We start from the raw sequence: 19,957 nt of genomic DNA, 5'->3' as shown, positions 1-19,957 counted from the left end.
CAATGTATTGCCAGACAGAAATACAGTTGTCCTCAAAATAGCAATTTCACCACTTCAGGGAGAGAGACAGAGAAATGGAATTACATTACAGTTTACTGTTTTTACTTGGCATTCGCTGTTATGATGGCATCTGGGAAGGACACTTAAAAGGAACAAAAATCATTTTCTACAGGAAAGCAATAGTTTTAATGGGCCCATAAAACAGGGCTCAAGGTTTCAATAACTTAATGATTCTTCTATCAAGCTAGATTATAAATGCAAAGGAAAAAAAATGGCAGTCATAGAAAATACCAAATACATCTCACCACTGATTTCCATTAATGTTATAAGTGCAGATCAACAATACATTTAAATATGACCATTATTACAGATATAGAAATATGTCAATTTTTTTCAATGCGTGAAACTTTCACTGATTGGCTATTTGTGAGATGTTTTTTTAATCACATACTAATTTAGGTTGAAATCGCATTATGTAGTTTGTTGGTGGTGGTAGGATTCCAATCATGATCTTGGCATGTACGAATCAAGCTGAATATAAGCTTATTAATCAAGCTGAATAAAAGCTTATTTGTCTGGACAGAGCATGTTATGAGAGAAAACGGCAATTGTTGTGCTAACTTGGTTTTAGGATTTTAGCATGTACGATCAACCCAGATGAATAATAAAAACAGTAAAGAGAGATTTCTCTTCTAGACTTAACAATTTTCTTTCTTAAATACAGTCTTCTCCGTTTTTTTTCTTTTTCATTTGTTTTTTTCTGATCTTATGTAGATCTAATCAAATATAAGTGACACTGATCATGCTTAGAGTCAATTATAAGTAAAGCAGCAAATAAGCCTGATAAATCAATTGTTGGGTTTTTGGGGGTTCTCTAAGCGCCATTCAGAAACGCAACCCTATAGTTCCGTGAAGTCGAACCTATGGCACGCATGCCCAAAGTGGCATGCGAGAGCCATGTCGCCTGGCACGCATGGCGCTCTTGCCTGTTTGTCTTCTGGGTTTCTGGTGCGCATGACAATCAGTTGTTTTTGTGCACGTGGCACTGCCGAAAACAGGTGCATGCATGCACACTGGCCAGCTGATTGTCGGGCGAGCATGCGCCCAGAACCCGGAAGTTCAGATTTCTGGAGCACAATCACTTCTCGCGCGCGGCAATGCTGAACACTGCCTTATGCAAGCGCACCGGCCAACTGATGGTTGGGCGCGCATGCATGCTAGAAGTTCAGGTTTTTTGGAGTGCGATCACTTCGTGCACGCAGCAATGCTGAAAACCGTCGTGCGCATGAGCTCTGGCCAATTGATGGCTGGGCGCAAATGCGTGCTAGAACCCGGACGTTTGCCTTTTCTGGAGAGCGGCCCTGACAAGCGTATCACTGCTATAGTTGAACAACATATATTCAATAATATTGACATAAAGTGACCACTAAAGAAGAATGGCATCACAATCTTTCTAATATTCCCAATTTTCTCCAACTCCCTTGTAGCACTGATGAGGTTCCCTAGTTTGGTAATGAAATGACTGCAAGAAAATAACCAAGCCCAGAGAGAGTTAAGGATCCCACATTCCCGACTCTATTCTTGGTCCATGCAGGTATCAAAAAAAGAAACACCAAGGAGATGGAGTAAAACTTCTATTTCTTCTCCAGGGAGGCATGTATATATACTACTTAGCCAGACACTCTCTACACATGGTCCCCAATTTACAACTCATTGTAAGTGACCGTTCAAAACCACGCCACTGAAAAAAAGTGTTCTTCACACTTCCGACCACTGCTGCCTCCCCTAGTCTCATGATCAAAATTCAGACACTTGGCAACTGACCCGTATTTATGACCGTTGCAATGTCATGTGATCCCCTTTTGTGACATTCCGACAAGCAAAGTCCAAAGGGAAAGCCCTAACAACAGTGTTATTAACGTAACAACTGTGGGGGACTCGGTGAACAACGGCAGCAAGAAAGGTCATAAAATGAAGAAAACTCCCTGAACAACTGTCTTGCTTATCAACAGGCGTTTTGCGCTCACTTGTAAGCAGAGGTGCGCTGCTGCCGGTTCGGGCGAACCGGTAATTAAGGTTCTGCATAGTTCGGCAAACCGGCAAATCCCACCACTAGCCGGCCCAAGTCCCTGCTAATTTTTCGGCCTATTTTCCAGGCCACAAACCACCCAAAAAACGGCCCAAAAACCCAGCCGAAACAGGTGGGGCGGGGCCAGCCAGTGGTGGGATTAACCCCAACTGTCTGAATCCTACCTCAGTCTTTGAGGCAAGTGGCCAGGAGGCAGGGCTGGGTATGATGAGTGACATCCCCCACCCAGTCACATGACCAACCGGCCACGCCAACCCAGCCAGAGAGCTGGTTGTTAAGTTATTCAACTCCCACCACTGGTCGTAAGTCAAGGAGTACCTGGATGACTTGGAACGGGGCTTCATAAAGTGTAAAACTTTGCTCTACTTTTTAAATTCACCCCGATAGTTCTGTTCACCCTCGCACGGAGCAAATAACCCAGCTAAACGCTCTTAAGTGTCTTTCCACTGGATAAATTCGTAGACATGCTTACACACTTGTGCATGGGCATGCATAGGAGTACTGCTGGCATTAGAGTTCCCTCTATTGTACAGAAAGTGCCACCATTTCCCCATGTTTTCTGAAGCGCAGTTATTTCCATTTGTCCTATAAAATCTTTAGCCAGAAGATTTGAATGGGATACGCCAAGGGTGTCCAAACTTGGGAACTTTAAGACTTGTGGACTTCAACTCCCAGAATTCCCCAGCCAGCCATGCTGGCTGGGGAATTCTGGGAGTTGAAGTCCACAAGTCTTAAAGTTCCCAAGTTTGGACACCCCTGGGATAGGCAGTCCAGTTCGTTTAGTGATGGTTCAAAGTTGTGACAGCAATGACCATTTTTTACACTTATGACCGTCGCAGCCTTCCCCACTGTCATGGGATCAAAACTCAAACGCTTGGCCGCCGACTCGTATCTATGTGGGTTGTATTTTCCGGGGGTCATGTGACAAACAAAGTCAGTGGGGGTAAATTCACTTAACAACCAGGTTACTAACTTAACTGCAGTGATTCATTTAACAATTACGGAAAGCAAGGTCATAAAATGGGGGATATTGATTTTTCTGTCTTGCTTAACAACAGATATTTTGGGCTCACTTGTGGTCGTAAGTCGAGGATTACTTTAGTGTCTCCTGCTGGATGCTGTCCAAGGTTCTGAGAAGTCCTCGAATGGACTTCTGCCCCCAAAAAGATTCAATAAATGAATATTTATTACAATCTGAATTTCTGGTCAAGCTTTTAAATTTTTATAGATAACACAACCCTAGTCAAATGAGACAGACCCCTTAAAACCAACTCCACCTTCATTCTCACCAATAACTCCTGATCAAACGGATTACATTTTAATCCATTGCTATGAAAGATGGTTGTGTCTAACATCTATCTTGGGCTCCAAGATCATCGCAGATCAGGACGGCAGCCAAGAAATTAAGACACTTGCTCCTGCAGAGGAAAGCTATGGCAAATCTACACAGCGTACTAAAAAGCAGAGACATCACCCTGCCAACAAAAGTGTGTTTAGTCAAGGCTACGGTTTTCCCAGTTGCAATGGATGGCTGTGAAATTTGGACCATAAGGAAGGCTGAGCACCAAAGAATGGAGGCCTTTGAACTGTGGTGCTGGAGAAGACTCCTGCGAGTCCCTTGGACTGCAAGGCGATCCAACTGGTCAGTCCTAGAGGAGATCAACCCTGACTGCTCTTTAGAAGGCCAGATCCTGAAGAGGAAACTCAAGTACTTTGGCCACCTAATGAGAAGGAAGGACTCCCTGGAGATGAGCCTAATGCTGGGAAAGACTGAGGGCAAAAGAAGAAGGAGACAGCAGAGAATGAGGTGGCTGGATGGAGTCACCGAAGCAGTCGGCGTGAACTTAAATAGACTCCAGAGGATGGTAGAGGACAGGAAGGCCTGTAGGAACGTTGGTTGTTAGTTGCTCGCAACTAACAACAACAACCTCTATCGAGGTTCTCATTCATCCTGGTCATGGTTGTCCCAAAAATGCTTTCATTTTAAAGGCCACTGGGCTTTTGTTACTTTTTTTTTAAAGACGTTTTGCTTCTCAGTTTCTTCCGTACTAACTAATTGGTGGGGAATGGAAGGGATTTATACCCTGCAATCAGCCAGCCCATATTATTCAGAAACTGCTATCTTAGCGGCTAATCTACTTATAAACTCTATCCATCAAGCACATCTGGAGCCTTTGCTGCAAGAAAGGATTGGAGTCAGTATGAAGTCCAGAAAGTTACAAAGAGTGAAATTACAGCAATTTCACACAGAAAAGGTATTGGAAGGTATTTCAAAGAGTTGTTCCCCATCAAAGTAATCTACAATTTCAAGACCACATCAAAAAACAAAGCTAATTAAAATATATCTAATCAGAATCCTCAACAGGTGAGCATTAGATCCAGCCATAAGTTGTCTAAACAATATTATTGTGGCGTTCTGTGGATGCCATTTAAATCCACATTCACTTAAATTTAATGCCATGGCTAATAGGACATAAATTGCAAGGATATAGAAATCACAAGAACTATAGTACAAAGATGTGCAGCAGAGAGTCGGAGACAGTGGAATAAATATATTTTTTTTAAATTAAACAATCTTCTTTCTTAACCCAAGAAGAGCTGAAAACTAGTTTATATTTCAGTATTATAGCTATAGATTGTTTAAACAAAAATATGATTTGTTCTACTATTTTGGAGCTATTTGTGGATACTATTTATGTATTTAATAACATTTTATATAATAATTTGACAGCTATTTATCTATAACAAAGAATGCCACATGAAATGAAGTTACATTGCTGGATTTAAAAGTTCTGCATAAAAATGTAAGTAGTTATAAATGAAAGATACTAATATCTAATGATTATCAAGTGAGAGAGTAATACCACTCTATAAAGCCTTGGTAAGACAACACCTAGAGTACTGTACCCAGTTTTGGTCACCATACTACAAAAAAGATGTTGAGACTCTGGAAAAAGTACAGAGAACAACAATAGGGATGATGAGGGGACTGGAGACTAAAACATGAAGAACGGTTGCAGGAACTGGGCCTGGCTAGTCTAGTGAAGAGAAGGACCAGGGGAGACATGAGAGCAGTCTTCCAACATTTGAGGGGCTGCCACAGAAAGGAAGGGGTCAAGCTATTTTCCAAGGCACCTGAAGGCCAGACAAGGAATAATGGATGGAAACTGAACAAGGAGAGATTCAACCTAGAAATAAGGGGAAATTTTCTGACAGTTAGAACAACCAACCAATGGAACAGACGTTGCTCTAAGAAGCTGTAGGAGCTTCAACACTGGAGGCTTTCAAGAAGAGATTGGACTGCCATCTGTCAGAAATTGTGTAGGGCCTCCTACACCATTTGGGGGAGGGGGGGTTGGACTACATGACCTACAAGGGCCCTTCCAACTGTTAATCAGTAATCTAGTGTAATTTCACTGTTTTTGTTTCTGAGGAAGATGTTTAAACCAGAAAAGCTAGTTTTTTTTCTGACATATTACCCATTTATAGCTACTTAGCCAAACTGAATATATTCACGGTGTGTATGAGGATTTGTTTAGCCAAAGCATAGGTTTATTGTGGTTACTGTCAAGCAACTGATGCACTGATTGTATGTGTGTGTGTATATAAAGTAAATGTAAAGGTTCCCCTGCACTTGTGTGCTAGTCGTTCCCAACTCTAGGGGGCGGTGCTCATCTCTGTTTCAAAGCTAAAGAGCCAGCGCTGTCCAAAGACTTCTCCATAGTCATGTGGCCGGCATGACCAAACAACGAAAGTGCACGGAACGCTGTTACTTTCCCACCAAAGGTGGTCCCTGTTTTTCTACTTGCATTTTTTTACATGCTTTTGAACTGCTAGGTTGGCGGAAGCTGGAACAAGAAACGGGAGCTCACTCCATTATGCGGCACTAGGGATTCGAACCGCTGAACTGCCAACCTTTCTGTTCGACAAGCTCAGAGTCACTAAGCCACTGTGTCCCTTGAGTATGTGCGTGTGTGTGTATGCATATATATATATGTGTGTGTGTGTATATATACATACATACATACACATATATACATACATATCACACACATACATATATATATACACACACACACTCATATACATATATTTTAAAAATATGCCTGGCATCTCCCCCTACTCCCCAACACTGTGGTCTCCCATCCCAGCCCCATATATATGCCTTTCCAAAGACACCCAAGTCAATATATGTGTTTTCTCCATCCTTGAAAGCCGTGTCGCCTTTCCTAGGATGGCCGTTCCCTTCTTTGCCTTCCCAGGAAGAGATGCATTTGGTTAAAAGCTTTCAGTTTACGTAGCCCTTTAAATACATCCTGAAAGCTTTTCGCAATTTGGTGAGTCCCAGAGGTTGGGATGCAGGCCTCCAGTTTGGCTCCATTATCGCAAATCCTCACCCGTAAATCAAAAGCCATTTGGAAAAAAGAGGCTAATGTTCACAGCGTTGTTAAAAGTGCGTAGCACCGGGGGGGCTCTGAAATTGAGATCACAACACAAAAGGAAAGGGTGCAACACACATCAACAATATACATTTTGACTCTATCGTTATATTATATAAAATGCAACACAACAAGGGTGCAACATGCATCAATGTGCATTTGGCTCCTATTAGATTATATTATATAAAATGCAACACAACAACTGGAAAGAGCACAACACACATTAACATGCATTTGGCTCTAGTATATTATATAAAATACAACACACATTAACAAGCATTTGGCTCTAGTATATTGTATTTATTATATTATATTATATATTATATTATATGCAACACAATTTAAAAGAGTGCAACCCACACTAACATACATTTGACTCTAGTATATTATTGTACTGTATTGTATTAATTATATTATATTTATATTACTATATGCAACACAATTAAAAAGAGCGCAACCCCCATTAACGTGCACTTGACTCTAGTGTATTATATAAAACACAACACACATTAACACGCAGTTGGCTATATCATATTATTATATGTTATATTAAAATACAACACAACTGGAAAGAGTGCGACCCACATTAACACACAATTGCCTATATATTATATTATATTTATTTTATATTTTATATTATATTTATTATATATTATTATTATATTATATACAACACAACTGGAAAGGGTGCGACACACATTAACAAGCATTTGGCTATATTATATTTTATATTATATTAAATGCAAAACAAATTGAAAGAGCGCAACCCCCATTAACAAGCATTTGGCTCTAGTATGTTTTATAAAACTCAACACACATTAACACGCATTTGGCTATATTATATTATTATATGTTATATTAAAATGCAACACAACTGAAAAGGGTGCAACCCACATTAACACGCAATTGCCTATATTATATTTTAAATGCAACACAATTTGAAAGAGCTCAACCCACGTTAACACACATTTGGCTCTGTCGTTATATTTTATTATCCCGTCCTGCCTTCTCCTTCCGAGAAACCGAGAATTCCTCCTCCCTGGCATCTCCCCGTGGTCTCCCTTCCCCATCCCTAGGATGCAATTGATGGCCTCTTGTCGCCCATGTTCCACTGGAAGGCTTTCTGGGATGCAACTAATGGGAGAAATCAGAAACGGCCCAGAAACACAACGCACATTGTTTGGGAGGGTTTTGTGTGTATAAAAACACAACACACTCGCACCCTCAGGAAGGGAGGCGGCCTTTCATGGTGGTCGCCCGTCCAAGGGCGGGCCAGGGCCGACCCTGCTTAGCTTCGCTGACCTCCCGCTCGTGCCCCCCCCCACTCCCCAGAGAGCAGCGGCCCTCGCGGCCACGGAACCAAGGTACCGTCCGTCCGGAGAGCGAACCGTCCGTCCGACAGCCTCCCAAACCGGCCACGGAGACCTTCCGGCCTCGGGAAACTTACCAGCCGGACTCGGAGAGGGTCGCGGCCGCCGCCGCGTCAGCCATGGCGCCGCCGCCGCCACCTCCCGCTCCTCCCTCCCCTCCCCACCTAGGAAAACCGAGGCACGGCGGCCGGAGAGGGTCAATCCCGAAAGCGTTTCCTCTCCTCGGCAAGTTACTTCTTAAAAAAAAAAAAGTGTGGGGAGGATGAGGGAGAGCCCCTGCCCCCCTCGGCCTCGCTCAAGCTGCCGGAAGTCCGACGCCAGCCTGTGCGCGCACGCGCGCAGCCTCCCTTTTGCCGACTTCCGCACGGAACTCAGAGTCTCCTTATCTGGCGGGCGGGCGGGCAGGTGAGCCTGGAGCGCGGGTGCCCCTGGCGGATCCTGGCGGAACGGCGCCTGTTCTTGCAGCATGGAATAGCCTGCGGAGAGAATCCTGAATCTTGCATAGAAGAGCATGCAAGAGAATCCTGCAGGCAGCGAATAAGTGGGAAAAGCAACCAGAACCACCTAAAAAAAAAAGCTGGTTATTTTTTTTCTGCGGACCCAGCAAATAGTGGAAAAAGCAAGCAGAAATGGAAGCTGGATCCGCAGGAAAAAACCTTGAAATCAGGCTTTTTGATGGTTCTATCTAGTTATTTTTTCCCCACTATTTGCTGCATGCAAGGTTTTTTTTTTAAACCCCTCTTCTTTCGAATCTCGTTGCAGGGAAGTTTGACAGCTAAGAAAAGCAGAATGATAGGATTAGAACAAGCAGCCCCTCACCCAAGATCCAACACAGGAAGGTAAAAACCCACCCCTCTTCTAGAAAAATGAAATATCCTGGGAAATATTGAAAAGGCACAATATTATATACCCTGGATCAGAAACATGTTTTTAGGCAGGAAGCAGACTCACTCTTAATAGCCCCCACCTTCGTCAATGGGCCATTAAAATGCCTAAGCCAGTCCATTCTACGTAACAAAGATCTCCCCCATTCAGCTCCAGGGCTATGGGATTAAGGCATGATAGTATTTGCCCTTTAGCCATCTCACTACAAGGCACCTGGGAAGAAGCAACGCTCAACCAAACCTGGACTCAAAACACAGCCTACAGATTTTCCCCTACATGGCCCCATGGGAGTCTGACAAACAATCAGAATTCATTTCTTACACAAGAACAGAAAACAGAGGTGGGGGCGAACAGAAAGTATAAAAAACTCAGGGACTCTCAGTAAGCCCCTTCTCTTTTTTCTTCTTCTTCACCCAACATCTGGAAGCATCTGGTCCCCCTTTTCTGTTCAGGAGCTCAAGCCATGTGGTCCTGTCCACCATTAAACCATCTTTCCAAGCAGTCTCCATGTTTCCAATGTGACTCTGGAAAAAATGCAGAGAAGAGCAACCAGGATGATTAGGGGACTGGAGGCTAAAACATATGATGAACAGTTGCAGGAACTGAGCATAGCTAGTCTAGTGAAGAGAAGGACCAGGGGAGACATGATAGCAACCTTCCAATATTTGAGGGGCTGTCAAAGAGAGGACAGGGTCAAGCTATTTTCCAAGGCACCTGGAAGCTGATCAAGGAGAGATTCAACCTGGAAATAAAGAGAAATTTTCTCTTGACAGCAAGAACAATCAACCTGTTGAAAGAAATGTCCTTCTGGGTTCAGCTCCAAGTGGGGAAAAAGACGCTGGAGACATGGAGGCTGCTTGGAAAGATGGTTTAATGGTGGACAGGACCACATGGCTTGAGTCCTGAACAGAAAAGGTGGATCACATGCTTCAATGTTGGGTGAAGAAGAAGAGAAGAAAGGAAGGGGCTTGCTGGGCTTTTTATACTCTGTTCAGCCCCACCTCTCTGTTTCCTGTTCCTGTGTAAGAAATGTATTCTGATTGGTTGTCAGACTCCCATGGGGCCATGCAGGGGCAACTCTCTAGGCTGTGTTTTGAATCCCAAGTTTGGTTGAGTTCTCAAATGCCATGTAATGAGTTTCTGTGAAAAGCTGATACTACCTTTATTATGTAAAATAGACTAGCTCAGGCTTTAATGGCTCATTGATAAAGGGGGTTGGGGCAGGAAGCGGCAGAGAGTTACTCTGTCTTTAAAACATTTTTCTCCCTTTTCACATCCAGGGAAATATAATATTCTGCCTTTTCAGTATTTCCTAGGATATTTCATTTTTCTAGGAGAGGGGTGGGTTTTAACTCCCTACAAAACCCATGGAACAGAAGTTGCCTTCAGAAGTTGTGGGAGCTTCATCATTTGAGACTTTCAAGAAGAGACTGTTAGAAATGGTGTAGGGTCTTCTGCTTGGGGGGTTGGACTGGATGACCTAAAAGGCCCCTTCCAACTCTGTTAATCTGTTCAAAAAAATGAGATACGAATCAAATAAGTAAACGAAGGAGTCGGACACTTTAATTCAGTTGCGATGAAAGAAGGTCCTTGCAAAATGCATGAGCCGGGAGCAAAGCATTAGCCCTTTGAATGCGCAAGCAGCGACTTTGCTCTGCTGGGGCTCCCATCTGTCCTGGCGGGTATGCGCCGTCACCTATAGACTGCGGAGAACCTCCTTTTGAAGCCATAGGTGGCCTTCAAAAAGACACCATCGCTTCAGTACTTTGAGGAGAGCTTGCTTTGCCCCTACTGTGCTTTGCAAATTGCAGCTTTTGAAAAAGCTCTTTGCTTTTTGCACAGGTCTCAGGCAATCAGGCCTCAGATATATTATTTAGTCTGTATTCCACCCCTTTCCTATGAGTCATTAAGGGAATATATATATGGGATGGCATAATGGCATAATTATGGCATTTTTTTGACTGTTGTGGTATCTGAGCAGCTAAATATCCATGTACGGAGAACTTTTTTTCGACATTTATTCCTAATTCCTAATCAAGTTTCTCTGACCAGAACACTTGCATTAAATCTGTCCCCAAACAGAGATCCTCCCAAAAAGGAAACCACAAGATAGTAAGGAAAGGAGGAGAACAGGGAAAACCCTGGGGAAATGTACCAGAATAATAAAAATGGACACTGTGAAGAAAAGATGCCATAACCATAAAAAACAGGAAAAAGGAAAAGAAGTTAGGAGAAAGGGGGAGAAGGGGGGGAAATGATTAACATGATTGTGAGAGCCAACAGAAAATGGGTAAAAGAGGAAGAAGGGGAAAAAGAGTTGTATTAGTAGATTAAAGGGAATAGTAGTTTGATTGGTATTGTTATGCAACTAATTAAGAAATAAAGTAATTATAGCATGTTGTTAATTGTAGAAAAAAATTGAAAGAAATGCTCTCTGTCAAACCGTAAGTAGAGGATAGATATTGATTATAGTAAAATAGACTAATATAGAAATACGAAGTGGTAGTTTGGTGTAATTTTTGAAGGGGCAATTGAAGATATTATGTAATGTATCAAGAAAAAAGGAGTATAAAAAATGGAAAATAATGGAAGAAAATAATTGAAAGTGAAAACCAAGCTGTGATGTAAAATGGGTTATGTAAAGGAGAGGATGTAAAAGGAAAGATCCAGTCAACACTTTGTTCCTATAATATGTATAAAGTTGTATTTAAAAAAGAAATTTTTTTTGGAAAAAACAATATGTCCCCAAACATCTGTAATACACCAATCAGTCATTTGCCTCTGTATTTACAACTGTATGCAAAGTCGAATAATGTCTTACTACCTTCCAAACTTGAAGATAATTCTGATATTCCCCATGGAGTAGTGGGAGGCTCCACCCACTTGCTCAGACGCTTCTGTACATGCGCACGAGAGAACCAGTAGTAAAGCGGTTATCAACCCACCACTATATCCCTCCTTCAGTCGAGAATCTCTGGGTGTCATTGTGCTGACCCGGCTCCCATGGCTTTTTGTATTTGCATTTGCATTTATTAGTTTGTCAGCATGTACAAGATAGCAGGCATCAATATAAACATAAGACATGAACGAAAGAAATGAATACAAATAAATGGGGACAGAAGGACAGGGACGGTAGGCACGCTGGTGCGCTTACGCATGCCACCTTTAGGGAACTCTTAGGAATGGGGTGAGGTCCACGGTAGACAGCTTAAGGTTGAAGCTGTGAGGGTTTGAGGATGTAACAACAGAGTCGGGTAGAGCATTCCAGGCGTTGACCACTCTGTTGCTGAAGTCGTATTTTCTACAATCGCGTTTGGAACGGTTTACCTTGAGTTTGTATCAATCGTTTGCCCGTGTATTATTGAGGTTGAAGCTGAAGAAGTCATTGACAGGTAAGACATTGTAGCAGGCAATTTTGTGCACTGTGCTTAGATCATACCGCAGGCGGCGCAGTTCCAGATTGTCCAAGCCCAAAACATGGAGCCTGGTGGCATAGGGGATTTTATTGTGAGTAGAAGAGTGGAGGACTCTTCTCGTGAAGTACCTCTGGACCTGTTCAATCATATTTATGTCTGATAAACATTCCCTTTCTTAGGAGCACCAGCAGCCCCCGGCAAAGATTTTCTCTCACACAGCAGGCTTATGAAGTCTCTAAGTGCCTATGGAAAGTGACGCTCACTCCCTTTCCCCTTGAAATGGCTCCTACCCACCAGGAGAGTCTCTCTCTCTCTCTCTCTCTCCCTCCCTCCCTCCCTCCCTCCCTCTCTCTCTCTCTCTCTCTCTCTCTCCTCTCTCTCTCTCTCTCTCTCCACACCTGTAACAGAAGTCCTGGAAGGTGCCCTCACTCTTTTTCCAGCAGCAGAGACACACACACAAACACTCCAAAGGCATGTCCAACTCGAGTCGCAGATTCCAAGAAAGAATTCTGATACAGTTCCAGACAGGATTCAGAAGTTTGGATTATCAGTGGTTGACCAACAGGGAGACTAATAGTTGTTTCCACACCTATTTTTCTCCACCCCCTGCCTTTTATTGCCAGAGCTAGGGTGGAGCTTAGCTAGCAGTAGAGGCTCTTCCATCCTGAGGACTGGCTCATAGATTTCCACTGCTCTCCTTTCCTCTGCCTTCTGCACATCCGTGGATCAGGCACCGGATGTTCCTCCTTTTCCTCATCAGCCATCTCCTGGCCTGGGAGCTGTTGACCCTTCATCTGGGTGCTGATGGACAGTCCAGGCTCTGTCTCTGACAGCTCCATTCCTCTTCCCCCTCGGAGCTCTCAGATTGCCTTAATGCTGGCCTCGTCTCCCACTCTGCCTTCTCATCTGATTTGGCTGCTAGAGGGACCGGCCATAGATTTTTTTTTAAGTGTGCTTTTAAACTTATTGTTTTTCCTAGTTTTCTATTTAATAAGCCGAACTACCAAGCTTACACTGCTTGTACCTCTCCGATATTTTGAGTTAAAGCACAAAGATTTTTAAACCTGATTTTTTTCTATTTGATTTTTTTAAAAATGGAAATTAGGGAAGCTGAAACTGGGAGGGCATCAGGTCGATATCAAGGATATACTGTCGCTCTTCTATTTATGTAGGTCTTATTTTTAATTAAACATGTCAAATGCATATGAATAAAAAGGTGTGCCTCAATGAGTTGGAGCAGAGAGCAGAGAGAATTAGCACACTGGGGTCACTTTTGTTAATAATTTTAATATTAAGTGGAATAAGTGATTGTGCCTATTATAATAATGGTTTATAGAATTTATTTTTTTAAAAAGAAACCCCTGAAAATACCAGCTGAAGCAAAGAACATGCCAAATATTACAAAAGTCAGCATGGAGGCTTTTTGGAAAGATGGTTTAATGGTGGGTGGGACCACATGCCTTGGAGCTCCTGGATGGAAGGGAAGAGATGCTGAGAGTCCCTGGGTTTTATGCTCTCTCTGGGCTCTGAACTTCCTGGGGCACAGGGAGAATATCCTGATCGGTTGCTGTCAGAGATCAGGTAGGTTTTTAAGTTGTCTGTGTGCTAGGTTTGGTTGAAACTTGGTGGGTGGTGCAGTGAAGAGCAATGAAATGGCTCTGTCTGAAGGAGGTAGATCTTTGTTATGTAGAATAGACTAAGGCCTTTATGGCCCGTTTACAAGGGGGTGGGGATATTAAGAGTGAGTCTGTTTCCTGCCTAAAAACATGTTTCTCCATTTCTCACCCAGGGAAATATAACATTCTGCATTTTTAATATTTCCTAAAATATTTCATATATTTTTTGAAGATGTTTCGCTTCTCATCCAAAAAGCTTCTTCAGCTCTAAAGTTTCTTGGATGAGAAGTGAAACATCTTCAACGAAAAAAACCTGAAAGTCCAGTTGCTTCTTGAAAAAGCACCTTTGGGACAACCATGACCTGGATGATGGAGAATCTCCATAGACATTTACATTCTCTATAGCATTCTTTCTTATTTCAACTTTTTGATTAAATCTGATATCTACTCATCAGGATTTTCTCCAAGTTTAATAGTCTTTCTCTCACCTCAAATAACTTTTGTCATTAGAGTGTTATTAAAAAGTCTGTTCACCTCCAAGAGATGTCACTGAATGACATTTTCTAAAATTCTGAGAAACAAGCTATGACAGAAACAAGTAGGCAGGTATTTCTTTCTTTAAAATGTTTTTCCATTTATTCTTGCTCACTCTAGATCTTCGCTGTATTTTTTTATGCATTTCTTCCCTTACCAATAGGGTTTTTTTTTTCAACCAGCAAACTTTTCTGCTTAACAAAAAGGGAGAGGAGGAGGGAGAGGAGGAGGAGGAAGAAGAAGGAAAGAAGAATAGGAGGAGGAAAAGGAAGAGTAGAAGGAGGAAGAAGAAGAAAAAAAGAAGAGGAGGAGGAAGAAGAAGAAGAGGAGGAGGAAAAGGAGGAGGAGGAGACATAGAATCTATGTATGAAATACCAAGCAAAACGTGAATTGTGACACATTATAAAACAGAGCCCTCAAAAATCAATTGGTAAACAGACTTTTTCTGCCCAGCAGTCTTTGCAAATTAATGGTAATTGAAAAGGATTGATTTATTTGAGGCAGCCTTTGTGAGAAACAGATTCATTGGGGGACTTAATTGATTTAAGCTAGTTTGGATGAAAAATGGTTGACTTCGGGTGGGGGCGGGGGCAGGGCTTGTCAAACCTAAAATCATAATCATTATTTCCAAATGTGCATATTACAAGGTATTTTGCATTTTTGTGGCCTTTTGCCCAATCTCTTTAATTGTCTCACATTTCTCCTCATGAATTATCTAATTTCCTGGTTTATATGACAATACTCCTTTGACAAGGTAGTTTGAATAAAAACCAAGTTCCAACTTATCCTATTAATCCTGGGGTGTGATGTGTTATACAGTAGGTTAGATTTTGTTTTTTTTTTAATTCCTTTATTCCTTTTATGTACCGTATTTTTTGGAGTATAAGATGCCCCGAAGTGTAAGATGCACCTAGCTTTTCGGGAGGAAAACAAGAAAAATAAAATCTACCTTTGCCTCCCAGCAATTTGCCTCCTTGCAGCAAACAGCCTGTTTCAATTTCAGCACAGCCTAATTAGCACAAGCAACTGATTGTTGGTTGGATTGGCCTCCCGATCACCTGTTTCAGACTGCAGGGATTGCCATAGCCTATTGCTGTCTCTGAGCGCCCTGTTTTCAGCCTCACCATCCCCAATTTTTGGCTTCTGCGTACCTCATTTTTGGCCTCTGCGCTCCCCATTTTTCACCCATTCCGGGAGGTGGGGATTGGAATGGGCGGAAAATGGGGCGTGCAGAGGCTGAAAACAGGGTGTACAGAGGCGCCAATGGGCAATGGCAATCCCTGCAACCTGAAACAGCTGATGATTGGGAGTCCGATCCAATCGACAATCAGCTGTTTGTGCTAATCAAGCTGTGCTGAAGCAGGACTATATTCGGTGTATAAGACACACCCAAATTTTCACCCTCTTTTAGGGGGGGAAGGTGCATCTTATACTCTGAAAAATATGGTAAGTCAAGGCAGCAAACGTACATAATTCTCCTCCTATTTTTCCCCACAATAACAATCTTTTGAGGTGCGTTAGGCTGACAATGTCAGATTAGCTCAAAGTCAGCCAGCCAACCTTCATGTCTTAAGAGAGGATTCTAACTCACCAACTCTTGTTTTTTATAGACTTTTGACAACGTTCTTGAAGTTTAACCATCTTTTCTAACCAAGTAATGAAATTAATTTATAACAGATACTTCCGAAGAGCAACACGGCAAACGTAGGAAATAAAAGTCCTGGTTGAATTATATACATTGCATGAAAGAGAACAATATTTATAATCTACTTGCTTGGCAGTGTCTGCGTGTCACGGAAATATTTTAGATCTCTTCTACAGTTACTTACCACATGCGGTTTTTAAGTGTAATTGCTGAATATTTGTCAACGCGCTAAGACAGGTTTTGACAGGTTAAGCCGAGGAAAGCAATAACATTAATTTAGGAAGTGAAAATAAGATTTGCCCCTGATTTTATTTGCTGCTCTAGGCATTGCAGCTTTTGTCAAGTGTGGTCACGTTAGAGATGCAGGTGGTCAGACATATTTGCTGCTGTGAGTTAGGCAAATGCACTAAGGTTTTGAAAGCACAGTTCAGACAAGCTGCTAGGCTAGGAGTCCCTTTCGGGAGAGGGGGCGGTATATAAACACTAATAATAAATAAATAAATAAATAAATAAATAAATAAATAAATAATAAATAAATAAATAAATAAATAAATAAATAAATAAATAAATAAATAAATAAATAAATAAATAAATAAATAAATAAATAAATAAATAAATAAGAGAACTTAATGCTAAGATACCGGTGCCTAAGACTTGGTTGTAAATAAAGTGAAGAACAAATGAAATCCTGGCTCTTCCTTTTCATATCAGATATGAACATTTCCATTCAAGTAATGATTGGGTTCATCTAACATTTGGGGGACCCAAAGGTGCTTTTTTCAGGAGGAGGCAACTGGACTTTCTGATTTTTTCTTTGAAGACATTTTCTTTGAAGACATTTCGCTTCTCATCCAAGAGTCCCTTTCGGGTCCCCTTCTCATCCCTTTCGAGTCCCTTTCGGGAGAGGGGGCGGTATATAAACGCTAATAATAAATAAATAAATAAATAAATAAATAAATAAATAAATAAATAAATAAATAGGAGAACTTAATGCTAAGATACCAGTGCCTAAGACTTGGTTGTAAATAAAGTGAAGAACAAATGAAATCCTGGCTCTTCCTTTTCATATCAGATATGAATGTTTCCATTCAATTAATGATTGGGTTCATCTAACATTTGGGGGACCCAAAGGTGCTTTTTTCAGGAGGAGGCAACTGGACTTTCTGATTTTTTCTTTGAAGACATTTCGCTTCTCATCCAAGAAGCTTCTTCAGCTCTGACTGGATAGTGGGGAATGAAAGGGTTTATATTCCTTGCAGACAGCTGGTCATTTGCATCCTTTTGGAGGGTCTTTGAAGCACTTGGAGGTTTATCTGCATCCTTAAGGTCACCTGAGTGATGTTATTTATTCCTGTAGTCTGCAATTTTTTTCTCTGGAAATCGATTCCTCCTCCCACACCCATTCGAAGAGTGATCATCCCAAATTGCATAGCTAAAAGTCTGTAGACATTCTCAGCCATCCAGGTGATCGTTGTCCCAAGGGTACTTTTTTTGCCTCCTGAAAAAGCACCTTTGGGACAACCATGACCTGGAATGATTTATTATTTATTATTAAAATAAACTTGTTGCTTTAGGGGAAAAAAAAGTGAAAGATTCTTTTAACTACCAGTCAAAAGAGCATCCTTCAACTCTGCATGCACGGCCATGGATATATTTGCCAAGCAAAGAGTTATGCCTGCATGGCTTGGATTAATTGGTAGAAGTTAGTTCACATTCCTGATTAGGCACCTTTTTTTCATCTGCGGAGAGGAAGATCATAAGGAATGAAAGAACACTGGTGAGAGAATGAAAGTCATTTCCCCCCCTCCCCCGCCTTTAAAGCTCTCCTGCTTTCTTCTGAAGGAATTGCAGAGAAGTGGCCAAATTACTTTTAAATTATGCTGCTTCAAAAAAAAAAAAAAAAAAAACCAGGAAAGGAAGAGAGGGCAAGGAGACACACCACATAGGAAGCCAGCCAAGAAAGGCTCCCGGTTTAATCAAATACTTTGCTCAGTCAGTCTTCACATTCATAAAAAAATTTCTTAGATTAAAAACTAGATTAGATGGAGAGATTAGAGAGTGAGAGATTAGAGTATGACAGAGATGGGGAAACTATGTAGAGCAGGGATGTCGAACTCAAGGCCCGTGGGCTACATCCGGCCCAAAGGTGCTTAAATCTGGCCCATGGGGCTGGCCTGGAAATAGCAAATGACCGGCCTTCAGTGCCTCTGGCAGCCAAAATAGGGCACATGTGGGGGCCTCACATGTGGTCCACCTATGCCCCGTTTTCGGCCTGGGAAGCCTCTTGCAACACTCTCCTGGCCAAAATGGGACATAGGGGGGACGTGTGCAGCTCCCCTGTGCCCCGTTTTGGCCAGCAATGTGCTGCAGGAGGCATCCATCCCATACCCCCCGGTCGGCCTGTGGAGAACTATAACACTGATCTGGCATGTATATATATAACATATTACATATGTGGATATATGCATCATTTTGTATTTATTTATTTAGTCATGGTTATGTAGTGTACATTGGAGGTGGTGACCCTTTGAGAGCTGTATGTGATGAAATTTCATTTTAATGTATGCTGATCAGTGTACATTCAAAGTGATACTAAAGTTATTATTCTGTTCTGTTCTATTCTATTCCATTCCATTCCACTCCATATTCTATTCCTATTCCTATTCCTATTTCTATATTCTATTCTATTCTATTCTATTCTATTCTATTCCATTCCATTCTATTCCACTCCATATTCTATTCTATTCTTTTTTATATTCCATTCCATTCCATATTCTATTCCTATTCCTATTTCTATATTCTATTCTATTCTATTCCATTTCATTCCATTCCACTCCATATTTTATTCTATTCTATTCTTTTTTATATTCCATTCCATTCCATATTCTATTCCTATTCCTCTATTCTATTCTATTCTATTCTATTCTATGCTTTTTATATTCCATTCCATATTCTATTCTATTCTATTCCTATTCCTATTTTTATATTCTATTCTGTTCTGTTCTAGTCTATTCCTATTCCTATCCCTATTCTACTCTATAGATGAGAGAAAGAAAAACATAGTGAGCTATGGGAAACAATGAGTTTTTTAAAGTGCTATAAGGACCTGAACTCAGTCCCTGGTGTCCTTATAGACACATTTACACTGTTTTCATGCAAGCAGCTTTCCATTATCTTCTGGATGATTTTTAAACTTCCCAGTCTGACTTGCAGCCCTGGGATCTCAACTTTTCCTTTCAAGAACTGACCAGGTTGGACTATCCAAATTCAACAAGTATAAAGGAATTTAGGGCCCAACCTTAGGGAAGGTATGGAAGAGTTTTAAAGGTGCAAAAGGAGGAAGGAACCATTAGAATAGAATTATTTATTGGCCAAGTGTGATTTGGATACACAAGGGATTTGTCTTTGGTGTATATGCTCTCAGTGTACATAAGGAGAATAAAAAACATTCATCAAGAATAAAAAGGTACAACACTTAATGATAGTCAAGATTACTATAATAAGCTATTAGTATCAAATCGTATTAGGAAACAAAAACAATATAAATTGAAAGAAACAAGCAACATGTTATAGTCATAAATGGGGAGAGATAGATACTAGGAAGGAAGAGAAGAATAATAGTCATACGGTCTTAATAAATTATTTGACAGTGCTGAGGGAATTATTTGTTTAGCAGAGTGATGGCATTCAGGGGAAAAACTGTCTTGGTGTCTTGTTGTTCTGGTGTGCAGTGCCCTATAGCGTCGTTTTGAGGCTAGAAGTTGAAACAATTATGTCCAGGATGCAAGGGGTCTGTAAATATTTTCCCAGCCCTCTTTTTGACTCATGCAGTGTACAGGTCCTCAACGGAAGGCAGATTGGTAGCCATTGTTTTTTCTGCAGTTCTGATTATCCTCTGAAGTCTGTGTCTGTCTTGTTGGGTTGCAGAGCCAAACCAGACAGTTATGGAGGTGCAGATGACAA

General features: G+C 41.4%; 1 protein-coding gene across 2 annotated transcripts in view; it reads right to left on the bottom strand.

The window, feature by feature from the left end:
• The window catches only part of TDRD3 (tudor domain containing 3), a 68,570-nt gene extending 60,327 nt beyond the window's left edge, over positions 1–8,243 (bottom strand). For both annotated transcript variants that reach the window (XM_081949480.1, XM_081949481.1), the window contains exon 1: positions 7,976–8,243. In XM_081949480.1, the coding sequence (XP_081805606.1) occupies positions 7,976–8,019 (44 nt within the window). In that variant the 5' untranslated portion in view covers positions 8,020–8,243. The remainder of the gene's footprint in view (positions 1–7,975) is intronic.
• Positions 8,244–19,957: the final 11,714 nt, after the last annotated feature.

The sequence above is a fragment of the Natrix helvetica genome, assembly GCF_964273705.1.
Source record: "Natrix helvetica genome assembly, chromosome: 3".
NCBI classification, from domain to species: domain Eukaryota; kingdom Metazoa; phylum Chordata; class Lepidosauria; order Squamata; family Natricidae; genus Natrix; species Natrix helvetica.
Note: the sequence above shows the minus strand (reverse complement) of the source record. Positions and strands in the feature narration are given on the sequence as shown.